General features: G+C 60.9%; 2 protein-coding genes across 2 annotated transcripts in view; both read left to right on the top strand.

Annotated features, from left to right (window-relative positions):
* Positions 1-18,964, top strand: part of LOC111161808 (SHC adaptor protein 2) — a 29,081-nt gene extending 10,117 nt beyond the window's left edge. Inside the window, exons 2-13 of the mRNA XM_022525782.1 lie at positions 3,204-3,274; positions 4,944-5,004; positions 5,192-5,311; positions 6,491-6,544; positions 6,670-6,721; positions 6,799-6,925; positions 8,053-8,206; positions 8,806-8,869; positions 11,613-11,756; positions 13,910-14,220; positions 16,266-16,399; positions 17,999-18,964. Of these exons, the coding sequence (XP_022381490.1) occupies positions 3,204-3,274; positions 4,944-5,004; positions 5,192-5,311; positions 6,491-6,544; positions 6,670-6,721; positions 6,799-6,925; positions 8,053-8,206; positions 8,806-8,869; positions 11,613-11,756; positions 13,910-14,220; positions 16,266-16,394 (1,287 nt within the window). The 3' untranslated portion in view covers positions 16,395-16,399; positions 17,999-18,964. The remainder of the gene's footprint in view (positions 1-3,203; positions 3,275-4,943; positions 5,005-5,191; positions 5,312-6,490; positions 6,545-6,669; positions 6,722-6,798; positions 6,926-8,052; positions 8,207-8,805; positions 8,870-11,612; positions 11,757-13,909; positions 14,221-16,265; positions 16,400-17,998) is intronic.
* Positions 18,965-23,937: 4,973 nt separating this feature from the next.
* On the top strand, positions 23,938-25,200 carry LOC111161894 (C2 calcium dependent domain containing 4C). Its single transcript, XM_022525954.1, has one exon. The coding sequence runs from the start codon at positions 23,938-23,940 to the stop codon at positions 25,198-25,200; it is 1,263 nt and encodes a 420-aa protein (XP_022381662.1).
* Positions 25,201-25,903: the final 703 nt, after the last annotated feature.

Raw genomic sequence — 25,903 nt, forward strand, 5'->3', positions numbered from 1 at the left:
CCATCCATCATTCACTAATCCATTATCCATTTGTCCACCCATCCATCCATCCATCCCCTGTTCATCCATACATACATCATCCATCCGTCCACCCATCCATCCATCCATCCCCTGTTCATCCATACATACATCATCCATCCGTCCACCCATCCATCCATCCATCCCCTGTTCATCCATCCATACATCATCCATCCATCCATCCATCCATCCATGGTTCCTCCTCCTATCCATCTGTCCATCTCTCTTATCTGTCTATCCATGGTCCATCCATCTGCCCATTTCTCTATTCACCCATCATATATCCACCTGTCCTTTATCCATCATCTATCATCCATCCATCCATCCATCCATCCATCCATCCATCCATCCTCTCTCTATCCTCTACCTATCCACCCCCATCCATCCATTATCCATCCAACCATCCGTCCATCCATCCGTCCATCCATCCATCCATCCATCCATCCATCTATCCTCTATCTATCCATCCACCTATCTTTCCATCATCCATCCATTACCCATCCATCCAACGATCCAGCCCTCCATCCATCCATCCACCATTCATCCATCCAAGAGAAGGTGAGAAGATCTATTCACTCCCTACTTAAAAGTCTCTCATGGCTCCCCAGTGTATGTAGCATGAAACCCAGCCCATCATCACAGCCCTGGGGCCTTGCAGCCTCCTTGCTTATGTCCTGTTATCTCTCTTTGCTCCTTGATTCTCTGCTCTAGCTACATTGGAGTGAGTCTGTGGCCTCTCCATGCTTGTTCTCACTTCTGAGCCTTATACTTGCCATTCCCTTTGCCTGGGTCTTTGCTTGGCTTGCTTCTACTCTTCCTCTGGTCACTATCTCAGTTAGCATTCACCATGTAACAAATCATCCCACAATCTAGTGCAGGACAACAAACATTTATTATTTCTTGTGTTTCTTCATTCACATGGTGATGGGCCAGTGTCCGCTGGGATGATGGGGACAGGCCATGTATCTGTCCTCATGGAGCAGGCTGGCCTGGCAGGGTCTCAGGTACCTGAGACCAGTGAGGGACAAGATCCAGGGCATAAGTGACCTTTAGACCTTGACTGAGTCACCTTTGGTGACATCTCTTTGGCCCAAACAACGTTCCATGGCCACCCCTAGGGCTTGGATGGGGGAGGAATGGCTTATGACTGTGTTTTACAGTCTGTCAGTAGCATGAAGTTTCTCTCCCAGAAGCAGCCACTATAACCTGCTAGAATTATTCATCTATGCTTGAGCAAACATACACATGCACACCGTATATACATGCATGTGTGCACGTTTTTGTCCTTGACCCCTTGTGCATGTGAATGGTGACTCACCATGACCTCTGTTCTATACCTTGTTCCTGCTACTTAATGATAGACCTTGGAGATAATCTCATATAAATATATAAAAAATTCTTGTCTTTCTTACAAATGCATACCCTTGCATTCCAAGAACCACGGTTTGCTTGTTTAGCAAGAATATAAGGCACCCAGTTAAATGAAAAGTTCCAGTGAACACCCATAATTCCTGGTATAAGTATGTCCCATGAACTATTTAGGACATACTTACACTACGAAAATATTCATTGTTTAGTGGCATTTCCAGTTGAACTGGATCGTGAACTTGACATGCTGGATGTGTTGAGTTTTAGGATGTCTCTGATTTCTTGCTGATCTGTTCAGTGCTATGGGTCCCTGCAGAACAGGAGGGTGTGTGCGAAAGGTGCACCTGAGGGGAGACTGAGGGGGGCAGGACGCACAAAGGAGGTCCAGGCATGGGGAGCCAGCCCCTGGGGCCAGCGTGAAGGGCAGCATGGGGGCAAAGGGAGTGGGCGGGCGCTGACCCACCAGGGCATCTTGCGGGCAGCACACACCTGCCCGCCCGTTTCCCTTCCAGTCCTGCAGGCTCAGAGCCCCATGGAGGGCAGGACATGGGCTGCCCCACACCGCAACTGGTACACACACACACAGCCCCTGGGCTGATGTATCTGTGGGGTGAAGGCTTAACATGAAGTTTCAAGGTCAAAGTGTGTGTGAATTTGTGATTTTTTAAAAATTGAGGTAACATTTACAACAGTTACCCATTAACCATTTTCTATCCTGTTCTATTCTATTCTATGCTTTTATTTTAAGTAAGGTCTGGGCCCAACAGGGGGCTTGAGCTCATGACCCCGAGATCAAGAATGGCGTGTTCCACAGACTGAGCCACCCAGGTGCCCCCCATTACCCTTTCTCAAGTGTACGTATGCTTTAATGGTATTTAGTACATTCACAAGGTCATGCAACCATCAGCATTCTCTGGTTCCAGAACATTCCCTCATTCCAGAAAAACCCATTCCCATTAGCGCCGACCCCTCTCCTCCGCCAGCTGCTGGCCCCTGCCGCCACCTTTCTGTCTCCAGAGGTTGTACACGCGTGTTGCGGGGCGCACGGTGGGGGTGCTGCCGTGAGGCCACTGGTGCAGTACGGCAGATGCCCCAGCACCCAGACGCTGGCCGGAATGAGGCTTCTGGCCCGGGCTGGTCCCTGATGCCTCCTTTCGCAGCGGTCGAAGCAGTCGGGGAGCTCTGCCGCTGTTTCTGCCCCTGTTGTCCCTCAGCGTCATCTCTCGGAGACTCGGAAACCCCCTTCTGTGGGGGTGGCGGCCTCGGCAGGGGTCGCACGCTTCCGCTGGAAAGGTCCAGACAGTCCGAGGGTTGGGTTTCATGGGCCAGATGGTTTCCTCCCTATCTGCCTGCAGGCCCTGTGCTGGGTGTGGGGGCTTGAGTGTGAGCAAGAGCCTTGCCATCCTGGTCACCCTCCTGGCCCTCCTGGACTCATGCTCCCATGGAACGGAAAGTGAGAACTAACAGCAGACAGTTGGACCAACAGCAGCCTGAGCCTGGAGGGATCGGTCAGCTTCTGGAAAGCACTTGCTTAGCGTCCGGGAAGGTGGCTCTGAGGACGTGACTGCTGAGCCTCCAGATGGGGAAGGAACCTGTCTGCAAGTTGAGGGAAAAGGAGGGCAGCAGGCGCAAAGGCCCCGGGGCAGCAGGGCAGGATGTTGCCGAGCATGGGGCAGGGCTGCAGCCCAGTGGGGGCGAGAGGAGAGAGAGCAGCACTTGCTGGAGAAAGGACTCGGGTTCACCTATCCCCCGCCCCGGACCCCTCTGGGCTGGTGCTTGGGGCCCACCTGCTAACGGCTCGTTCTCTCTCCCCTCAGTACATGGGCTGCATCGAAGTGCTGCGCTCCATGCGCTCTCTGGATTTTAACACCCGCACCCAGGTGACCAGGTGAGCCTCGGACACCGGCCGCTGTGGGGTCAGGGGCTCGGGGCAGCTGAGGAGGACTGATGCAAGGCTTCAGAGGTGGCTCAGACAGCTTGCCCTGGGAGCCCAGGATGAGAGGCGCGGTGAGGTTCCCTCCTGCCGCCCAGCTTGGGCAACAGTGTGGTGTGGACTTGGAATGGCCTTGGGGTGGGGCGCATGTGTCTGAGTCCCCATTCTGTCCTGCCCTCCAGAGGCCCCTGCTCCCCAGACCCTGGATTTTCTCTCTCAGGTAGAGAGGATGCCTGGTCCCTTGCGGTGTGTGGGACCTGCGGGTGCTGGATCGTTCCTGGTTAAGACTCGGGTCAGGGCCGACAGGGGCTGGGAGCCTGTCCAGGGCGGAGACAGCACCTCTGTGGTCCCTGCTGTCTTTGGGGCAGAGAAAGCACGGTGATCTCATGGTGCTCTGAGCTTCCGGGAACAGTAACGAAGAGTTCTGGGTACAGCCAGGGCCGAGCCCAAAGGGAGAGATGTCTTTTTGCCTGTGAGCACTGAGCTAGTCTGTTCGCCGTAGACATGAAAACACTCCGCCGAGATGGAATTCACGGGCCAGCAGCTCACCCACTAGAGTGCACAAGCCGATGTGTTTTGGTTTCTTCACAGGGTTGTGCAACCACTCCCTCCCCAGTTCCAGAACATTCCATCAGCCCCAAAAGGGGCTCTGTCCCTATCAGCGGTCACCCCCTCTCCCACCCCTCCCCCATCCTCCGCCCCCACGAGCCCCCTTCCCATGCGTGGAGGAGCCTGGTCTGGACATGTCACACACGTGGACTGACACCCCGTGTGGCCTCCTGTGTTTGGTTCCCTCTCTGAGCGTTGTGGGCTCGGGGTCGTCCCTGGGCCGGTGCGTCGGGACCTCGCTCCTGCTGGGGCTGGGGACGCTCCTGCGCATGGGGGACGCCTGTGTATCTGTTCACGGGTCGGTGGTTATCACAACTTGAGCTGCTGTGAACAGGTCTTGTGTGGATTGTGTTTCCTTTTTCCTGGGTGTGTCACCCGGATGTGGGGGGCTGTGTGCTGACCCCACGTCTCGCTGTTTGGAGAGCTGCTGGACCGTTTCCAGGTTGCAGCTCCGTTCACCTTCCCGCCGGCTGGATGCGAGGGTCTGGTTTGTTCTCGTGGCACCAGCGTTTTCCGGGCCCGGTGTGGTCTGACCTTCAGGGTCCCATGATGTCCCGGCCCCCTGGGGGATTGGCAGTTTCCCAGCGGTCTATTGCTTATTGTCTGGGGGAGCCCAGAGCAGAGTCACCCTCTCACGCCACAGATGGGGATCTGACAGGCCTGTGGCCACGCGGAACTTGGGGTCCAGGCTCTGGGGCTGTGGTCATCCCCTGTCTGTGTGCTGTGGTCTAAAGTTGGGCTGTGGTCCAGGGATGCGTTGGTCACTGAGAAGGGAGGCGCCAGAGGGTGAGAGCCAAGGGTGGTGTGTGTGTGGGGGGATCTGCAGGCATGCACGGGGTGGGGGCTAGTAGCCCTGATCCAAGGCTCTGTCCCTTCCTCCCCTTTCCAGGAGCCCTAGCTTCCCTCCTTCCTGTGAGCCCGTGGCATCTGACCCCCACACTCTGTGAGCTCTTGCCTCCTCCCCAAGTGCCTCCCCCAAGCTCACTGAGCCCCTTCCTCCCCCCCCCCCATGCAGGGAAGCCATCAACCGGCTCCATGAGGCGGTGCCTGGCATCCGGGGCTCCTGGAAGAAGAAGGTGGGTGAGGGGCTCCCGGTCCCTGAGTGGTACTGGTGGGCGCGGCTGGAGCAGTGGGGGCTGGTGTGGCCAACCTTGGGCCCCGCCCCAGCGCCCCCCCCCACCCCCGCAGCCCTGCCTTCTGCAGCAGCGCAGGGCTCGCCAGCCTGCAGGCCCCACACTGCCCTCTGCCCCGTCCCCACCCCAGGCCCCCAACAAAGCGCTGGCCTCCATCCTGGGCAAGAGCAACCTGCGCTTCGCTGGCATGAGCATCGCCGTGAGCATCTCAACCGACGGCCTCCACCTCTCGGTGCCCGCCACGCGCCAGGTGGGTGCCGCCAGCTGCGGGGCCACCCGGGCTTCTGGGGGAGGCTGGAGGGATGCTGGGTGCAGGGCCGCGTGTGGACGCGGTCACCTGGGGTGTGCAGAGACCCTACCCTGAGCCAGGAGCTGAGCCGCCCTCATGGCAGGCACAGTGCGGGGCTGTCGCCAACCACCACGCCCCACAGAGACTGACCCGGCCGTGGGGTCCGCAGTGCCCCGGGGAGGGCCCTGGCTTGGAATCTTGGTGGAAACCAACCAGTGAAGTAAGGGAATAATTACAAATCCCAAAAAGGACCATGGGGCCCGGCAAGGGATGTTGTAGGTGTGCAGTAGGCTCTGTGACCACGCAGGGGCATCATGGAGGGCTTCCCAGAGGTGGTGACACTAGCTCGGAGGGAGGAGGTGAGCAGAGGACATCCCAGGCAGAGGCCCTCTGTGGGGAGACAGAGGTGGAGAAGTCACAGACTTGTTGAGACAGCACTGTGACCCTGGAAAGTGCTGGGATGTGCGGCTGTGGGGGCACATGGAGGGAGGGAACCCAAGCCAGGTTGTGTGTGGCGGACCTGGGGAGCCACTGACTGCTCCCGGGGTCACAGAGGAACCTGAGCACGCAGGACAGCCATGGATGGTGGCACACGAGCACACAAGTGAACATGGAAACGAGTGTGCAAATGTGCACACAGGACAAGCATGCAAACGAGGGGTGCATGCACAAGTGAACACGCAAATGAGCCAAGCCATGCAAATGAGCATGCAAATGGACATGGGGCGGGGGCATTGTGGAGCCTGGAGCCTGGGACGGTCCTGCCTGGGTCTCTGCCTGTGAGGCGGCCCTGGGTGTGCCCAATGATCCCGCCGCCCCAGGTGTCGTGTGCGTGGACGTGCAGGCCCACGTGGGGCATGTCAGGGTGTGGAGAGGGCTTGAGTGTGTCCCGGTGTATGTGGTAGTGGCTGTGTGTCTGGACCTGTCGGCATGGGGGCAGCTGTGCAGGGAGGAGTGTGTCTGTGTCTCTGTGTGTGACTGTGCGTGTCTGTGTGTCTGTGGGTGTTGGGTGTGTTTGCACATGCTTGGGGGTGGGCGTGACCTCTGCACCCTGCCCTGGGGGCCGTCCCCATCCAGGTGTATTTCTGGTCCACTCCCCGTGGCCCTGGCCCGTGACCACGTATGTCTCTCTCCGGCCAGATCATCGCCAACCACCACATGCAGTCCATCTCCTTCGCGTCAGGCGGCGACACGGTAAGGCCGGGAGCCGGGGGTGGACTCATGCCCCCTCTGTCCCCTGAAGAGGGCCCGGCACCGCTGGATCCGGGGGCGGCCTCCTGGCCAGGCTGACCCCTGCCCCGTGCTTGCTCTCTTTCCAGGACATGACGGATTACGTAGCCTATGTAGCCAAGGATCCCATCAACCAGAGAGGTGAGGTCCCGGCGGGGGTGGCCGGGGACCCTGGGGGCCAGGCTCATGGATGCCCCGTAACATGCCACCGTCTGCAGCCTGCCACATCCTGGAGTGCTGCGAGGGCCTTGCCCAGAGCATCATCAGCACCGTGGGCCAAGCCTTCGAGCTGCGCTTCAAACAGTACCTGCACAGCCCCCCCCGGGTGGTCGTGGCCCCAGAAAGGTACAGGCCCGCCTCGTCCTGTCTTCCCGGGGATAGCGTGTGCCCTGACCGAGGCCAGGCACCCGGGCCCCGTGCTTGCCTCTTCTGCGTTGGGGGCCGTCTCCGCTTTGTCCCGACTTTCCTCCATGCGCCCCGTGGGCTCGTGGCCCGGCCGCCGGGCCCGGCCCCTTGTCTGGGAACCTGGCACGAACACACCGGCTCTGCCCCGGCGGGCCGAGGCGAGGATCTGGGGAGCCGCTCCGGGCGGGGACCCCCACTTCTGCAGAGGGCCAGAGGGTCCATGCTCTCGGCTGTGCGGCCGGACCGCCTGTCCTGGCCGCTGTGGCAAGAGCAGCTGTGGGGGTGCCTCGAGGGATTCCCGGGCTGAGGGCCAGCAAGTCTGTATTTACAGACACGAAGTTTGGACTTCATGTCACTTTCACATGTCACCAAACATTGTTCTTTTGCTGTTCTCTGAATCATTTAAAAGTTCTGTGGCTTAAAAGAGAAGAATCCATTCTTAGCTCCTGGGCCGCCGCCTATGGGCAGCCGGCCAGATCGCAGAGCCCTGCGCTCAGCTGCCTGGCACACGAGGTAGCAAACCGCCGGACTACGTAGTGGATAAACCCTGTGAGCCATCCCCAAGAGCGGAGTTCGCAGGGACAGACTGGGCTGCGGGAGTCCTCACCCGCGTGCCTGGAGCCCCGTCCCTGTGGGCTCACGCTCCACACACACGCACGCCTCCCAGGCCCTGCAGGGGCTGGGGGTTTGGGGGCCGGTCCCCGCGGCTTCCCCTGTTTTACTCTCAGGACCCGCAGGGCCAGAGGGCAGGGCCGTGGCAATGCTGACAGCACTCCCACCCTAACCTCGGAACTGGCTCTGGGTACAAGCTTGGGGCGAGCGTGTCCCCCCCACCCCGCCAGAGCGAGGACCACTGTGGTTTAGCAGAAGCGCTGGGGAGCTCTCAGGACCCCGGTGTGTAGAGGAGGAAAGAGCGCCTAGCTCCCCCACAGCCAGCCCGGGAGCGTCAGAGGCCTGAGCCAGAAACTCAAGCCGCAAGGCCTTGGCACCCTCTTGGGGGTCCCCATTCTCTCTGCCCCTGAGTCCTGGGGCTCCTGCCTGTGCTCCCGCTTGCTGTCTGTCCCCAGGCTGACCAGGCCAGAGGACTCGGCCTGGGGGGATGAGGAGGAATCGGAACACAATTACTACAACAGCATCCCAGGGAAGGAGCCGCCCCTGGGCGGGCTGGTGGACTCCAGGCTCACGCTAACTCAGCCCTGTGCCCTCGGGGCCCTCGGCCAGGTCAGCCTCTGTGGACCTCATGGGCTGGGCCGGCTGGGGTGGGGGGTTGAGGGGGTTGTCCCCAGGCGCTGACTTCTCAGGCCTAACCCCAGCGTCTCCTTTTCTTTCTGTTCTCTGTGATCAAGGTGGCGGGTCCTGTGCCTTCCTCCCTTCCCTCCCCAAACCGCACAGGGCGTCCGGCCCTACTCCAGACTCAAAACCCTGAGTGGATTCTCGTATCCACAGTCTCATCAGGGCCATGAAAGGGGCGTCCGGGGTGGTACCAGGAATCTATGACAGGGAGTCCGACTCTGGGGTCAGGAGGACTTTCAGGAGGAAGCAGCATTTGGGCCCAGCCCTGACGGGTGAATAGGAGTTGCCTGGGAGAGCAGTGCAGGGAAGGGCATCCAGGTGGAAGGAACAGAATGTGGCAGGTGGCAGGAAGGTGCAGAGGGCAGCTGAGGCTTCGGCAGAAGCATGTGGAGGGTTGAGGAGGGCAGTGTCGGACCCAGGGACGGGGCGTCCCTTGCCTTTGACCTATGTCTCCAGCCGAGCAGGAGGGTGGGGCTCCAGGGAATGGGACTTGCAGGTGGCTGGAGGACCCTCACTCTCTTTTTCAGGGAGCATCTCCTGCTCAAAGGGACACGTGCAGCCTGCCGTGGGACCTGGGCGCCTCCAGTGCTGGTAGGTGCCCCAGCCCCGCCCCGCCCCGTCTCTCTCTTCACTTTGCCCTGTGAGACTGCGCTCACTCCCTGCTCTTGGGGTTAACGGTGTCAGTTTCTTTTTATTCCGCACAGACTACTTTCGTTGCATTTTGGGCAGAGGTGCTGTATTCCCATGGTTCAAAATGCTGGGGTGTAAAAACGCATTTGGTGAGACGTTGCTGGGCACCCCTGCCCCCATCTGCCTCTCCACCTCCCCGGGCAGGCCACCACTGTCAGTCGTTGCTGGTTTCGTTTTCCCGGCATTTTCCGCATTATTGCAGCCCGTTCACAAGTGCGTGTCATTCTCCACGATCTCACGGACGGTGGGGGCTGTGCTCACGTCCAGCTCGCTTCCCCACGCAGCCGTCTACCCTAGGGTTCGCTCTGCGCCTGTCCATGCACACGTCCTCGCCCTTGTTCTCCGCAGTGGACCGCTCTGTTCTGTTTTGCCCCTGCTCGGCTCGGAAGTGTGGGTGGACCTCCAGGTGTTTGCTGTGATGACCGCACGAGGCGGGTTAGGGTTCTCAGTAGGGTCCGTCCCCCGAGTGGCTGCTCCTTCTGTTTGGGTAGAAGTCCCGTAGTTGTGCACCCATCAAGGTACTGTGGACTTTTGTTTTGACAAAACGATTGCGTTTTCAGCCTGTGAGCCTCTCACCCCATTACACGTAGTTGGAAGTGACCTGCCTTCCCCTGGCAGCCAGGAGTGTGTCCTTGCACACTTGGTGCGACGTGCAGAGGTGCTGGCCCTCGAGGTGTGTCGGTCCTCGCTCACCACGGCGTCCGTCCACAGGGCTGCGGGCTCGTGCCCAGACCCCACAGCTCAGCTTGTTCTGCTCGCGTGGGCCCTCCTGCCGGGCACGGAGGGCCTTGTGGCTGTGTCTGCCCTGCGGAGGCCGAGCTGGGGGACGGCCAGGAACAGTGTTCGTCACACTCCCAGAGGCTGTGGGGCTGTCCGCCCACCAGCCCCGCTGCAGCTGCCTGTTTCCCCCACAGCCTCACGAACATCTGTGCTGGGTTTGGGGTTGTTTCTAGATCTTTCCCGGTAATCTGGGCGTCTTCGGCGCTCCTAGCACGGTGTTTAAAGGCCACTTTTGTTGTTGGGCGCCCTGCAGGTGCCCGGCTAAGATCGCGCCCTGGTACCTGGTCTGACTGCCCCGTGTCTCCCCAGCGTCTCCCAGCCCCAAGCTTCTGCATGCACTCTAGTGCTTCTGGTTATGCCTTTCCCTGTTGTCTAGCCGAGAACTACCGGTGTGTTCATGCCCCGGCTCCGATGCCCGGGAGTTTGCTCTCAGTCTGGATTCCTGCAACCCAGGCTTATTCTGCCGGCTCTGGCTGTGGTAGGCTGGGAGAATGTGTGCCTCTCCAGGCACACCAGGAGGCCTGCCCTCTGCCTGTATCAGCCACCCAGGACCCACACGTTGTCAGCACTCAAATTGAATCGTAATTTTTTTTAGAGTATTTATTTATTTATTTATTTATTGAGTGAGCACGCTAGCGGGGTGAGGCAGACGGGGGGAAGCAGGCTCCCCACTGAGCAGGGAGACCGATGCGGGGCTGGATGCCAGGACCCCGGGATCATGACCTGATCTGAAGGCAGACGCTTAACTGACTGAGCCCCCCAGGCGTCCTAAATGCCAGCTTTGGTGATACTGTTCTAAGGTTGTAACCCTCAGCCCTGCTTATAAAGGATCTAACCCTAGCTCCCCATTTCACAGAGGAAGAGACGGGGGCGCAGAGAGGCGAGCAGACCTGCCCATGTCCACAGAGGACAGATGGGGCTGGCGTGTGAGTTCACATATCCCGGAGGGTAAAGATGTCACTGGCGTGACGTGGATATTACAAACCATAGGGCTCTTGCGCCGGACATGGCCGCACAGTGCATTGAAATCATGATTTCTCTGCCAAGGATTAAAAACAGTGACATTTAGAAACGGATAGACAGTTCTGAGAAAAATACACGCGGATGCCCTTTGACCCTGGGACGAGAAGCTCAGCCTTGCTCAGGTGCGGGAAAAGGAAACTGCTGTCCCCCAGACGCCGCTTCCCGCCTCTCAGCCCAGCAGACCGCCCCTGGCACCTGGTAGGACACGGTGGCCGAGGCCAGGGGCCTGGTCAGGCTCTGGCAGAATCTGAGCGGCCCCAGGGGAGGAGAACTTTGTTGCAATGTGGGTTTTCAGCCACGACAGCGCTTCACACACTCACAGTTAAGAAGAGAAGAAAGAGGGACGCCTGGGTGGCTCAGTTGGTTAAGCGGCTGCCTTCGGCTCAGGTCATGATCCCAGCGTCCTGGGATCGAGTCCCACATCGGGCTCCTTGCTCATCGGGGAGCCTGCTTCTCCCTCTGCCTCTGCCTGCCATTCTGTCTGCCTGTGCTCGCTCTCTCTCCCTCTCTCTCTGACAAATAAATAAAATCTTTAAAAAAAAAAAAAAAAGAAGAGAAGAAAGGAAACCCTAAAAGAGCACAGGCACACGATTGAGCGACCCATGTGTTGTGTGGGGAACGTAGTTACAGGGAGACCAGTTTCACTGTGATTAGATTTTGGATGTGCGCATTAGCCTACGCGTGGGGCTTTCTGCTACCGTCCTGCCTGGTGGCAGCGTCCCTGCCTGGGGGGGGGGGGCTCCAGAGCCCGCAGCCCCTGGGGGGACATTCCTGGGGTCTGTCACTCCGGGCGGTGCTGCAGTGCCTGCAGCTGACCCTCCACTCCTCCTGCGCTCCCCAGGCCCGCCGGGGGACGGCTACGTGCAGGCCGACACCAGGGGCCCCAGAGACTACGAGGACCACCTGTACGTCAACACACAGGGCCTGGACGCCCCAGACGTTCTGCAGCCAGAGGACAGCCCTAAGAAGGATCTGTTCGACATGCGTACGTGGGGGCAGGCCAGCCGGAGGGGGGAGGTGTGCCCCTAGCAACCAGTGGTCTGATGGGGGTGGCCCAGCCTTCTTCCCCTTGGGACTTTGCAAGTTGGTGAGGGTAGGGTGGGGGGACTTCCTAGTCCGATAGGGGAGGCTCTGAGCCCCCCCTCCCTGGGACTCTGAAGTCTCTTGGGGGTGACCCAGTTTCCTCTCTGTAGGGGTCTCTAATCTGAGGGGAAGGGCATTGAAAGAGTGGCTGGTATGAGGGGGGAGTCTCAGGCCCCTCTTCTCTATGGGACGCCTCCGTCTCTTGGGGGAGGCTTAGGTCCTTCCCTCAGGGTCTCCTCAGCCTGATGAGGGTATTTTAGCTCCTCCATCGTTTGAGGAAGTGGGCCCAAACCCCTTCCACTGGGAATCCTGGCCTGATGGGGGAGGCACCCTTGGGGGGACCGCTTCTTTGGGTGGGAGGACCCAGTCTGATGGGGCAGGCCTAACCACATATTGATGGAGTGAACAGCGGATGGGGGAGGCGTTTCCTTCCTTCCCTCTGGGATACCCTGGCCTGACAGAGGACTCAGTCTGATGGAGGAGGCTTGTGTCCAAACAGCCCCCTTATCTGCCACAACACCAGAGCCATCCTCTTCCACAAGCACCATGGGGCTCTTGGCTCCGTGCTGGCCCACGCAGGGTCACTTCCCTTCCTCAGGACACCTCCCTAATGGGAGATCCCCAAGAACCAACCAAGCCAGCTGGAGATTTCTTCCTTCCCAGAGTCCGCCAAGCCCTCTCCCCCACCACTGATGTGGCACGAGCTGAGGTCCCTTGAGCACCCACCGTGCACCAGTCAGAGGACTAAAAGCGTGGCCCCTGCTGGCTCACAGCAGCCCTCAGATGGGAAAGGAGGTGCTCCTGTGGGAGCTTTTTTTTTTTTTTTAAAAGCTTTTATTTGTTTATTTGACAGAGAGATCACAAGCAGGCAGAGAGGCAGGCAGAGAGAGAGGGAAAGGGAAGCAGGCTCCCCGCTGAGCAGAGAGCCCGATGTGGGACTCCATCCCAGGACCCTGAGATCATGACCTGAGCCGAAGGCAGCGGCTTAACCCACTGAGCCACCCAGGCACCCCCCTGTGGGAGCTTCTGAGGTCGGCTGTCCCCTTAGGGGGCACGATGTCGCAGCAACCCCAGCCAGCCTTCCATTGAAAATTCTGGGTCTGTGTCTGATTTGTCCGGCCTGGGTCAGTGGGTGGGAGGGTGAGATGAAAGTGTTGACTGGCCAGGCCTGGTCGCATGTCCTGCTGGCTGGAGGCTGGGTCAGCTGCACCTGGACCAGCGAAGGAGTCAGGCAGGAGGGGTTCCCCAGGAGCAGAAGGGGAAGGAGTGTGGGGGCACAGGACACAGCTGTGCCAGGGTCGGGGTCAGGGCTGGGGTTCTGATCTGTGCTGTCCCACGTGCAGTTTTACAAGGAGGAGACAGGTTCTGAGAGGGCGAATGGCCTGTCTGGTGTTGCACTGTGCTGGCCATGAGCCTCAGAAAGCCTCCGCAGAGGCCAGAAGCTTGTCTAGGGGAGTGCCGGAGAGAGGAACGCCAGCCTGCCTCCTGCCACCGAGTGCACTGTTGTATGGAGCACAGTGTTGTATCGGGGGCTGGCCGGGGCCATCAGGCAATCAGTGAAACAGGAGGTAGACGTGCTGGGAAGTGAGCCAAAGTGACGAGACAAGAAAACGAAGCAGGTGTCCATACTGGAGAGAGAGAAGCTCTTTATTTGCATATACCTAAAACTCTAAGAGAATATCCCACATAACTAGACCCCAGGGGACAGTGAAGAAGGCACCACCCAGCACACACATGGAGCACATGCACACACCCACCCAGGACACACGGAGCACACGCACACACCCACCCAGCACACACACCCAGCACACTCAGCACACACCCACCCAGCACACACACACACACACACACACACACACACACACACACGGAGCACGCTCAGCACGCAGCCGGGCAAGGTCTGATGCCCTGGAGGCTCGGTTCCCAGGAGAACTCCCCTCCCCTCCCCTCCCCTCTCCTCCCTGGCTATCCCCTCCCCTCCCAGCCCAGACCCCTCCCTCTCCCACTGGAGGCAGCCACCCGCCGTTGCCTCCTGCACGTCGTCCTCGCCTGCAGGGCCCTTCGAGGATGCTCTCAAGCTGCACGAGTGCTCTGTGGGGGCGGGCACGGCGGCGGCGCCCCTTCCCTTGGAGGACCAGTGGCCCAGCCCCCCCACCCGCCGGGCCCCCATCGCCCCCACGGAGGAGCAGCTGCGGCAGGAGCCCTGGTACCACGGCCAGATGAGCCGAAGGGCGGCGGAGAGGCTGCTTCGAGCCGACGGGGACTTCCTGGTGCGCGACAGTGTCACCAACCCCGGGCAGTACGTCCTCACCGGCATGCACGCGGGGCAGCCCAAGCACCTGCTGCTCGTGGACCCTGAGGGCGTGGTAAGGTGGGGCACAGGGGCTGGAGGCGGGGCCGGAGGTGTGTGGAGGGGCGCTGAGGGGGCGGGGCCGGAGTGGGGGGTGGTCCGCAGCGGGGCTGGGGCGGACGCGGCCCTGGCCGCCCACCTCAGCCTCCTTTGGGTTTAATGAAGTATTTTCCGAGTCGCAGAGCCTTTCCGCGTGCAGGTTCTGCTCTCGCGACCAGGTGACTCAGAGTTACAAAGCGGTTCCGCTGTAACACGGGTCGTCGTGTCTGTAGAGGGTTCCCGAGTCCGCACAGCATTTGGGGGTTACGAGGCCTTTTCCAGTTTCAAGGCCTTTCAGGGCTTACAAAGCACTACATTCAATGCGCTTTTCTCCCGCGGTCCACCCGCACTGTGCGGCTTACAAACAATGATGTCTTTGAGTGGTAAATACGGTGTTTTTCTTTTCCAGCGTGTTTTAAGGCTCACAAAGCATGTTTCCATTTACAAGGAATTCTGGGGTCTCCAAGTTACTGGATGTGCATTTTTCTCTCACTTTGACGCCTTTGAAGCCTACGTGTTTGGTTTTTTTTTAAAGATTTATTTATTCACTTGACAGAGATCACAAGTAGGCAGAGAGGCAGGCGGGGGGTGGGGTGGGGTGGAAGCAGGCTCTCCCGCGGAGCAGAGACCCCGATGGGGGGTTCCATCCCAGGACCCTGAGATCATGACCTGAGCCCAAGGCAGAGGCTTAACCCACTGAGGCCCCCAGGTTCCCCGAAGCCTGTGTGTCTTTTAAATCTGTCTTTGAGCGGCATGATAGTTTTGCTGGGGGTTTTCCCCTCTCCTTGAGGAACACGAAACAGGATGCCTCTTACCATTGCTTGGTATTCTACAGTTCCTAAAGCATTTTGGGGTTTGCAGAGCACTTTTCAGTTTACAAGGAGTTCTGGGGTTTATGAAGCATTTTCCAGCGTCCAAGGGCCTTGGGGTTACAGGGTATTGCACAGGGGAAGGAGCCTGGGGTGTTAGGGTCTCCCCAGGTGCTTTGATGGCATCCAGCTGGGGCCTCAGAACTGCCCCGGGAGCTCCATCCGCTCTCTGTCTCTCCGAGGGGGTCACACTCTCGCGGTGGGGGCGAGGCTGTGGGGCCTGTTCTCAGTTCCCCTTGTGTGGCTCTCCTGTCACCTCAGAACCTCTTGGGCCCTGTTCCCTCTTGCTAAGTGGGTCTACCGGATAGAGTCCGCAACTCCTAAAGCTCCAGAAACTAGGGAGCTTCCTCAAATACTTGGTTAAAGGGCCAACTCCAGGTCCCAACCCTGGAGAAACCTATTTCTAGATAAACCCTATTTCTAGAGAAATAGATGGTTTTGCCACAGGGCCCCGGAGTGTGCCTTCTGAGCCTGCTTTGCCCACGAAGCAGGCGGCTGGAGGGTTCCCGTCCGGGCTGGGTCCAGTCCTCGCCCATGCTGATGTTCAGGTTTTCTCATTCCAAGAGGCAACAGGTGGTTCTCTGCTAGGTGTTCCCAAGATGTTCTGGGAGTGCCTGGCCAGACGGCGGCCAACGGAGTGGTTCCAACAAGGGCGGGGTCTTCTGAGATGCAGGTGTCGTGGGGCAGGCTCCTGCTGAGGCTCGGTGGGGAGGACCCTGCTCCCCCAGGTCCTGGAGGTGCCGCAGCCCTTTGGTCTCTGCCTTGCTGGCTTTCTGTGTCCAACTTTCCTACTCTTACAAGGACACCAGTCATAGGCTTTGGGGCCACCAGAATACACTCATCCGGGGACTCTTCACTTAAGCACATCTCCAAATAAGGTCCCAGCTGCAGGTTCCAGGGGTTGGGACATCGACATGTCCCTTTTGGGGCCTCTGTTCCACCTGCTATAGGAGGGGTGGCCCCAGAATCCTGTGGTCTTGGAGGACACCAGAATTCTGAGTCTGATTCCACGGAAGCTTCTGAGCTGTGGTTCTTAGACTTGAGCGTGCATCAGACCCCCGGGAAGGGCCCCTGGGAGCGCAGGTTCCCGGTGAGCGGGCCTCTCCACAGGCTCCTGGCCGTGGTGCTGACACTGAGGCCTCTGGCTCTGCAGGTGCGGACCAAGGACGTGCTCTTTGAGAGCATCAGCCATCTGATCGACTACCACCTGCAGAGTGGGCAGCCCATTGTGGCCGCGGAGAGTGAGCTGCACCTACGTGGTGTGGTCAGACGGGAGCCCTGAGCCAGGTGAGCCCTGAGCCAGGTGTGTACCTGCCCATAGGCTCCTAGCACTTACCCATTCACCTAGTTGTCTTCTCATTTTGAAAATCACAAAAGAATTCGCAGACTACAAAAGAATTCACCCATTCAAAGTGTGCAGCTCAGTGGTTTTTAGTGTGTTTAGAGAAGTGCAATCATTCTCTACTTAATTCCAGAACATTCCATCATCCTGAAAGGTACCCCGTCCCCATGAGCAGTCACTCCCCCCACCTCCCCCATCCCCGGACCTCACAAGCCCCCTCCCTGTCCGTGGAGGAACCTGTTATGGGCGTGTCACACGCGGGGACTCACACCCCGTGTGGCCTTCTGTGTCTGGTTCCCTCCCTAAGTGCCCGTGGGCTCGGGTTCTGTCCCCGGGCATGTGGGGGCTTCGCTGCTGCTGGGGCCGGGGACACTCCCGCGTGGGGACATACACATGTTCATCTATTCACTGTCCATGGACATTTGGGTGTTTCCACGTTTTGGTTGTTACGTTATGATTGACGCCGCTCAGAACGTGCCTGCGTCTCTGTGTGGATATGTGTTTTCATGGCTCCCGGGTCTACGCCCAGGAGGGGAATTGCTGAGTTGTCTTGGTAACTCTGGGTCTCACTGGTGATAAAGCGTCTCTGGAGAAGGTGGCTGTACCCCGGAGAAAGGACTCAGGGCTGCCTGGGTCTGGGGGGGGTGTTCACGGAGCGATGGGTGAGATGGAGAGGCACACCCTTGGCCTTTGGCTTTGGTGCTGGGAAGCCATGGGAGGGTTTGAGCTGGGGGTGGACAGGCAGGTCGGGGTGATTCCAGGACCTTTTTGGTGAGAGACTAGGGCCTCTGGGTGCGGTGGGGGGTGGTCTAGGCAGGAGAAGATGTGGCTGAGCTGGGCCGCATGGACTTCCACGGGGAGGAGGGTGAGATAGGACCTGGGATCTGAGAAGCTGGGAGCTGGGGGCTCAGCTGGGGAGGGAGGGGCTGCAAGAGAAGAGGGTCGTGGGGGTCCCCCCAGAGCTCAGCAGAGAGGAGTTTCCACTGGGTTGGGCTGCTCTCCAGTCCCCAAGAACACGGGCCCCTTCCCGCCTCCTCCGGGTTCCCAGCCGGGCCTGAGGCTGCGGACACAGAAGGGATTTCCAGTCTGGGGCGCGACTTTAGGGGCTGGGAGTGGACGCCTAGATCACCGACGTGATCTGTGGTGCCTTTGGGGCTGGGAGTGGGCGTGCATCAGGCTAAGACACGCTTCCCTTCCGTCCCCAAAGGGGTGTGTGACCTGAGAAGCAACACTGGTGGCCATCACAGTCAGTGGCTGCTGAAGCCGCAGTGGCTGTGTCCAGGCGCGGTGCTTGGCGCCCCAAGACTCCTGAGTCCCAGGTGGTTCTGAGCGTTTTCATTCTGCAGAGAAAGGAACGGCACAGAGAGGTGAAGGCACTGCCCTAGGTCACACAGCAAGAACACGGGGCAGCTGAGACCCCACCCTGGCCCCTCAGCCTGAGGACCCTATCTGGGTCCTGCACCTGAGGTTGGGGGGGCCACTTGGACCTAGGTCTCTGATGGTTCACAGCTGACCCTTGACCTCTCCTCTTCTGTCATCCCCAGGTGACGGTGCTCTGCTCCTGCTCCTGTCCCGCTCCGCAGACGCTCCCTGTTGAGGCCTTACGGGCTCCTCAGCTTGTCTCTGGATCCTGGTCAGGCAGAGCCGCCGCTGTCTCTCCTTCCTCGGATTGGGCCTCTGGATTTTCCTTCTCTAGCCGGCCCTGGGCTGGGCCAGCGAGGCCAAGAGATGGGGGGCCGAAGACCCCCTTCCCTACCGACCCCTGCCTGCCTCCACCCTCTGCCTGGGGTGAGGGTGTCCATACCAAAGACAGAAACTTTTCTCATCTCTGAAGAAAATACATCACAGAAACAGTGCTTTCTCTCCGAGCCCTGGCCAGGGTCCCCGCCGGGTCCAGGAAGCAGCATCTCTTTCCCCAGAGGGACCTCAGCTCACCTCCCTGGAAAGATGGGTTCCGTCCTTGACTGGCTCAGTTTCTCCACCTGAAAAATCAGTGCACAGTTGTCTTTTATGGGGAAGAATTGAGGGGCTTCGGGTCCTCAGGCCGGGACACCTGTGGATGTTGGCATTGGGGTGGGGGAGCCTCAGGGCTCACTGGGACGGTGGGGGACATCTGGGCAGCACCAGGACAATCCACCCTGGTGGGGGGTGGTCATGAGGGCCCTGTCCTCCCAGCTCTCCACCTGGACTGGACATTTGGGTCTGTTTATAATTACATGTGGGGATGATGGACTCTGAGGGGCTCTCAGGTTGGGAGGCCCAGGCCAGTCTCCCAGGTGGAAAGCAAGGCACAGGTGTGTCCTCCCGTTGAGGGAGGGTGTGGCCCTGGGGGTGTGGCCCTGGGGGGGGGGCGCTCCCAGAACCGTAGCACTGCCCTCACAACTGTTTCCAACCCCAGATACAGTGTCCCCACTCCTCTATCAGACCCAGCCCGGTCCTCTCCAGGGAAGCACCGTAGTTAATCTCCTGCGGGCTGCAGATCACTGTCTTTGAAGAACATTGGGCAAGGAGCTCTTCCTCTTCTCCTCCTGACTGCTCTTAACTCAGCCCCGAATGTGGCCTGACTTCTCAGGTGTCCCCACTGCTGTCCCCTAGGAGCCTCTGCTTATCCGCAACACCTCTCCAGACCTTCCCTCACGTGATTTCTGGGCTCTCCCTCCCAGAGACCTCATCTCTCCCTGGGACCCCTCCTCTGACTATCCCAGAGAGCCCTTCCCGACCCTCACCACACCCTGCCAGGGCCACACCTGTGCCTAGGGTCTGGTTTCTGAAGTCAGCAGGCCCCGTAGTCAGTCTGTAACTGGGGGGTGGGGGGAGCTGTCAAAAGGCAGAGCCGAAGGGGACTCTGATACCTTGTTTCTTAGAGACATGGAGATGGAGGGGCCAGTCTCTGTCCGTCCATCCATCCACCCACCCACCCATCATCTACTCACCCATGCATCCATTATTCATCTCATCCTGGTATCCTTTAGTATGCCAGCATTGGGCTCCCCTTATCTGCCTGGACCTCTGGTGGGTAACGAGGATTCAGGAGGGACCAAGACTGATCTGTCCTCACAGAGTTGACAGTCGAGTGACATGAAGCAGCAAATCCCCGCTAAGTGTGTAATGACAACATGAAAGGATGGAGGCCTGGAATTTAGCCCAGGAAATCCAGGAGGATGGGAATGACACAGAGTCTATGGTCTGGAGGATGAGAGGCCCCAGGGAGGAGGACAGCATTCTAGGGAGGAGCAATAGCATGTGCAAAGGCCCTGTGGTGTGTGGCTTGCAGCACAATCAGGGACCAGAAGGGTGGCCTGTGTGGCTGATGGTGAGATCAGAGGGGTAGTGGAGTGGAGGACACGGCTGGGGGGAAGCTTGGAGTCAGGGACAGCTGCTGGAGAGCTTTTAAGCACAGAAAAGGATTCCTAAGTGGGAAGTATACGTTGGGGACAGGAGAGGAATAGGGGGCAGTTGGGAGAACTCACTGGGCTCTGGACTAGGGGAGTCTCAGAGACTTGTAGGCTCGCCAGGGGTCCTAATGCACTTTGTTCGTTCATTCGTTCCCTCGTGTCGTCCCTCAAAGCCTGTCTGTATGGAGCGGCCCCTGCTGAAGCCTGTGGGTTCCCCATTCTCCCCACTTGACAAATGGGGAAGCAGAGGCTCAAAGGCTGAGGGGCAGAGCTGGGATTCCCACCCCCTCACCTCCCCTGTCCAGCCCTCTGATCTGGGAAAGCCAGGTCTGGGGGGCCCCTGCAGCAGTAGGGCCTGTGAGCCTGGCTGCCGCTGGGTCCCCCGTGTACCTTCAGTTGCTCAGCTGACAGATGCTCCTTGGGCCAGCCTCATCCTCAGGAAGCCTTGGGGTGGGAGGCAGCCACCATGCAGCCTTGGACTGCTTGCTGCCCTTCCCGGAATTGGGCTACTGCCCCGTGCCTCAGTTTCCTCATCTGGAAGCCGGGGACGGTGGCCCCCCTCCACGGTGGGTTATCCTGTGCCTCGCTGGGCGGAGGTCTTCCTGTCCCTCTTCAAGGGCAGTAGGCAGTTGCATGGGTTGGGGCGACTTCTCGGGATCGGAGGGTTTTTCTTCGTACTTCCTTGGGGAGCTGTCTGCTGGTGGCTGCCAGGGGCAGCCTGGCTCCTGGGACGCACCCTGTCCTTCCTGTCTCCCACAAGGTTAGGTCCCTGGGGGCTGGGAGTGGAGGACCAAGGTCCTGCAGCATGAAGGAGCCTGACTAGGGTGGGAGGGGCCCCATGGGGCCTGGTCCCCAGCCCCCCCACGTCTGATCCCAGGAAAGCTGCCACTTGGGGTGTGGGGACAGTCCTGGGGCCATGCCACACCTGCCAGCCTCAGGGCTCTGCAGAGGAGGTCGGTTTTGCCGACTTAGAGAGGCTCCTGTTTATGGAGCGCAAGACTACCTAACCGGCGGGCAGAGCCAGGGCCCTGGACCCTGCCCCTCCTAAGGCAGATGTCTGGGACGTCCCCCCAGGTTCCTTGTCTCTCTGGGCCTCGGTTTCCCAGCCCCTGAAGGTGATGGGCTGGGGGCCCAGGGGAGGGGCTTCTGCTGAGCCAGCTGTGCTGGGGTCCCTTCGAGGCCGGGCCAGCCGCCTTTCTCAGCAGTAGCAGCATCCAAGGAACAACGCCCAGTGCCTCTGCACGGTGTTCGAGGCCCTGTTGTAAACTTCCTGCCTGTCGCCGCCCATTCACCCTCACCCTGAGGCGGTGTGCAGGGACCACGTGCCCAGAGCACAGAGGCAGAGGTCTGGACACCTGCCAGCCGTCACGCAGCAGCAAGTGTTGGCGTCAGGGTTCCAACCCCAGGGGAGCCCCTCCAGATTAGGGTCCCTGGTTGTGCAGCACGGGAACCAGCTCAGAAGCAGCTCAAGGCCTCCGCCCTCAACCCAATGGGGAGGAGACCCTGCCCCAACCCGGTAAGAGGGCAGTGAAGCCCCCAGGACCCAGGCTGGCTTGGCACCAGAAAACCTGGCACTGTTCCCCCCCACCCTCACCCCGAGACCTGACTCCGTCACTTACCCTTGGTGAACGCCTCTGTCCCTGTCCATGCAACAGAGGAAAGTGGCTTGTGGCCTCCAAGGCCCGCCCTCCCGCCCACTGCAGGACGGAGTGCTGTAGCGCTGCTACTCGGGGACACAGCTTCCCGCTGTGGTGCTAGTTCATCCCCTTGTCTGGCAGGTGTTTGTTAAAGACCCCCATGTCTTGGGGTGACAGCAGGGGTAAGGCTGCTTTCTTGCCTTCCTCCCTGCAGCTCGTGGCCCAACAGCTGTGGGCTGTGGGCATCAGCCAAATATGTGCTCTAGGGCGCTCTTCATCATGGCCAGAGATGGGGTTCAGTGGGTGTGTGGTCCAGCTGTGACGCTTCCTGGAGGCCAAGGTGAACTGAGGCGTTCACCGGCATCTGCCTCCCCTGTCGGACTTGGTGGCCGTGGCAGTGTCGTCCCAACACAAACGGGCTCAGTGTTTGCTGAGAGAACAAAGCTGAGACAGACTGTGCGAGTCATGGACCTCTCTGAGCCTTGCTTTTCCCATCTGGACCATGGAACTCCAGACCCCACCTCACTCCGAGGGGGTTCTCTCCCACTCTCTCCTGCCCCTCTGCACCGCCTTCTGCTGGTGAGCCAGGGGTCACTCCAGACCAGCCCCCATCCTAGCTGGGGCTGCGAGGAGGAACACAGGAGGCTCCTGGACAATCATAATTTAAATAAAGTCCAGGCTTTGGGTTAGTCCTGGCAACCCATTAACTTGCTGGCTTCTCGCAGATCAAGACCAGATTGGGACCTGGTTGGCTTTAGGGTCCAGAAGGGACGTTGAGGCTGGGAGGGAGGGCCAGGGGTGAGGAAGCAGAGGCTCAGGTGGGCAGAGCTCAAGGCAAGAATGGTGGGATCCGGGGACCCTGTGGTTTCAGGAATGGCCAGGCCTGGGGGTGGGTCCTGGCTGTCCCCCTCCACACCTCTCAGTCTCTGAGCTGTGAGCAGCCTGGTGGGGTGCTCTCCCATCTCCCCTCAGATCACATTTTCCTGCTACCCGTTTGTCACCAGACCGACACTCACAATGTGCCTGTGTACCTGTCCACCTGCGTCCCTGGCACTGGGAACCATTGGTAGTCTGGACCCTGCGACCGCTGCCACCAGCTGCTCAATAAACACTCAGGCCGCTCCTTGGGGGGCCGCTGCCGAGTGGACACCTGTTTACCGCGTCCCGGGAGGAGCGCGTCTTAGCTGCTGGGTCCTTAGGTCTGGAAGGAGACCCTCATTTGGACCTGCCCTGGCTGGGGAGAGCAGTGGGGCCTGCCCTCTGGGCTGCTGTGAGCGCTTAGGGGCCTGGCCCTGACAAGGCGCTCCGTGACAAATTCAGCCGCGCCCCTCGTTGCCCGGGAGTCTCGGGAGAGCGGCCCTCCCGAGAACCGGCCCAAAGCGAGTGTGGGGCTCGGGCTCCGCCCAGGCGGCGAGGCAGGGGCCGGGGGCTACCGGGGATCCCCGACTTCGAGGGTCCGCACGCACAAGCGTTAGGGGTGGCCGTCCACACGGCGCCACCACCTGCTGCCTTCCCGCCTGGGCGCACCGGCCCCCGGGGTCCGGCCGAGGGGCGGCCGCCCGCGGCCTGAGGGAGGGGCGGGGCGGGGCTGGGCGGGGGCCGCCCGCGCGGCCGTACTAGGAGGAATACGGCGGCGCGGCGGCCGGGCTGGGCGGTTTCCCGCCGCCGCCGGTGAATGAGTCCCTGCTGCGCCGCCGCCGCCGCCGCCGCCCGTGCTGGAGCTGCGGCCGCGTCCCCCGCGCGGGCCCCGGACCTTCGCGCCAAGACCCCGGCGTGCCCCGCGGGACCGCCTGCAGCCTCGGGCCACCGCCGCGGGGCAGGTGAGTGCGGGGACCCCGCCGCGGTCCGCAGGCTCTGCGAGGGTCCCCGCCCCCACCCCAAGCCGAGTCTCGGGGGGTGGAGGGCGGAGAACTGGTGGGAGGGGTCAGCTCGCTATGCCGTCAGCCCCCCGACTCATCTCCTGTCCCAGCCCCCACCCGGGTGCCTGCGCCCTCAGAGCTGGGCGAAGCTACAGGTGGGTGGGAGCTGCGGGGGGTGGGGGCGCTGGGCTGGGACATCCCGGGGGTCCGCGTACACACCGTGTGTGTCTTCCCTTTGGACTGAGCGCAGACCGTTTAGAAAGCGCTTTGAGATCCTTAAAACGGGGTGGGGGCGGGAGAGGGGCCGCTCTCCCCTGGGAGCTACCGGGGAGTTGGAGCGCCGCCCCCACCTCGCTCCCTTCCACAGGGTCTGGGAAGTTAAGCCCGATCTCTCTTGGGAGGGGAGGGGAGGCGCGACACGCCCTGAGTGACCCTGTGGGCTCCCTGAAGGCCAGGGCCTTGTCCTTGTGGCCCCCTGCACAGGTGCCAGGAGGCCCTCCCCTTCCAGGCCCTGGGAGCCTACAGCTCCTGACCCCTGCTTCTCCTCCCAGACTCTGCAGAGCTCCTCCTGACCAACCCCCTGCCTGCCCCCATGAAGAAAACCAACCTGTGGTTCTTGGAGCGTCTTCGGGGGTCTGGGGAGAATGTCCCTCCTGGGAGCGAGGCCGGGGACAAGGCTTCCAAGGGGCCCCTGTACAGCAATGTGCTCACACCCGACAAGATCCCCGACTTCTTCATACCCCCCAAGCTGTCCGCTGGCCCCGCAGAGCCGGAGGGGCCGGCTGAGCTGGGCCCTGCCTCGTCAGAGCAGAGCCCGGCCTCAGGGACACCCCGACGAGCCCCCCGGAGCCCCCGGCTGCCGGCCAAGTTGGCAGCTGAGAGCAAGAGCCTGCTGAAGGCAGCCACGAGGCATGTGATCCAGATCGAGAGCGCAGAGGACTGGCCGCCTGAGGAGGCTGCCACCAACGCTGACCCCCAGGCCCAGGGCGCCATGTCCCTGCCCTCCGTGCCCAAGGCTCAGACGTCCTACGGCTTTGCCACGCTGGCAGAGAGCCCCCACACGCGGCGTAAGGAGTCCCTGTTCCACAGCGAGCACGGAGCCCTGGCGCAGGTGGGCTCCCCAGGTGCCGGGCGCCGTCGGGGGGGCGCCAAGGCCAATGGGGGCAACGGGGTGCCAAGGGAGGCTGGTGGGGCCCTCATGAGCCCCGGCCGCTACTTCAGCGGCGGGGAGAGTGACACGGGGTCCTCTGCTGAGTCCTCCCCTTTCGGGTCCCCTCTGCTGTCGCGCTCCGTGTCTCTGCTGAAAGGGTTCGCCCAGGACAGCCAGGCCAAAGTGAGCCAGCTCAAGTACTCAGCGGGCCCGCACGGCTCCCTGTCTGCTGAGGACAGTGCGCCAGACACCAGCCCCAGGGCGCGGCGCCGCCTGGCCCGCAGGCCCACCCCTGAGCCGGGGCCCGAGTCCGGCCAGGCGCCCCGTGCTGAGCACGCCATCCCGATGGGCCCCCGGGGCAGCGTGCGGCTGCTAGCGGAGTACGAGGCCGCCCAGGCCCGCCTGCGGGTGCGCCTGCTGGCCGCCGAGGGCCTCTACGACCACCTCTGTGACGCCCGCTCCATCAACTGCTGCGTGGGGCTGTGTCTGGTCCCCGGCAAGCTGCAGAAGCAGCGCAGCACCATCATCAAGAACAGCCACCACCCCGTCTTCAACGAGGACTTCTTCTTCGATGGCCTGGGGCCGGCCAGCGTCCGAAAACTGGCCCTCAGGATCAAGGTGGTGAACAAGGGCGGCAGCCTCAAGCGGGACGCCCTGCTTGGGGAGAAGGAGCTGCCCCTGACCTCGCTGCTCCCCTTCTTGTAAAGGCCCCTCCCTCCCTGCCTTCCTGGTCTGAGCCCCGGTGGGCAGGAGGCCCGGCTGGGCCAGCAGCCCGGGAGGGGCAGGGTGGGGGCTGGGGGGCTGTTTAGGCTCTGGCGGGGCTGCAGGCAATGCTGGGGCCACTGGCAACTGTGACCAGAACACTCTCCCGTGGGCCCATTTTTTCAGAGGAGGAAGAGGGGGCCGCCAGGGAAAAGAAGGGGACACTTTGCAGGGCGGAGTGTCCTCCCCCACCCTGTGCCCTAAGTTCATGCTACTTCACCCCTTTCAGACTTCTGGAGAGGGGTCTTCTGGGGGAGGTGGTCACCAGGAACCCGTGCCTGGAGGCCGTTCAAGTGGATCACAGGCCTGGAGGGGCCGGTTCCGAGGCTGAGCCCGGTGTTTCCCACGGTTGTGTGGGACTCCCCCTGGCCTGGCCCAGCAGGCCGCTGCACCCTCCTGAGAGCAGTCCCAGGCCCGGGATCTGCCGACAGCACCCGTGAGGCTGCAGGGGACACTCCACCTGGGTTAGGCTCTGGAGCAAAGTGGGTTGCGGAGGCAGGGGCCCCCAGCCGGCAAAACGCAGGCAGAGAAGGGAGGCCGTGTTGCTGTGGGGCTGGGAGTGGAGGAAGGACCTCAGAGGCTGAGGCTCTCCTGCCCCAGGAGCCTGTCTGCTGTTCTCCAGCACCTTCCCTGCCCCGCCTGCCCA

This window comes from Enhydra lutris, unplaced genomic scaffold (genome assembly GCF_002288905.1).
Source record: "Enhydra lutris kenyoni isolate GAN:26980312 unplaced genomic scaffold, ASM228890v2 scaffoldscaffold86, whole genome shotgun sequence".
Taxonomy (NCBI): Eukaryota; Metazoa; Chordata; class Mammalia; order Carnivora; family Mustelidae; genus Enhydra; species Enhydra lutris.

Bases quoted from the DNA above. Each gene is read 5' to 3' on its own strand.
- LOC111161894 (XM_022525954.1), top strand. From the start codon at position 23,938: ATGAAGAAAACCAACCTGTGGTTCTTGGAGCGTCTTCGGGGGTCTGGG.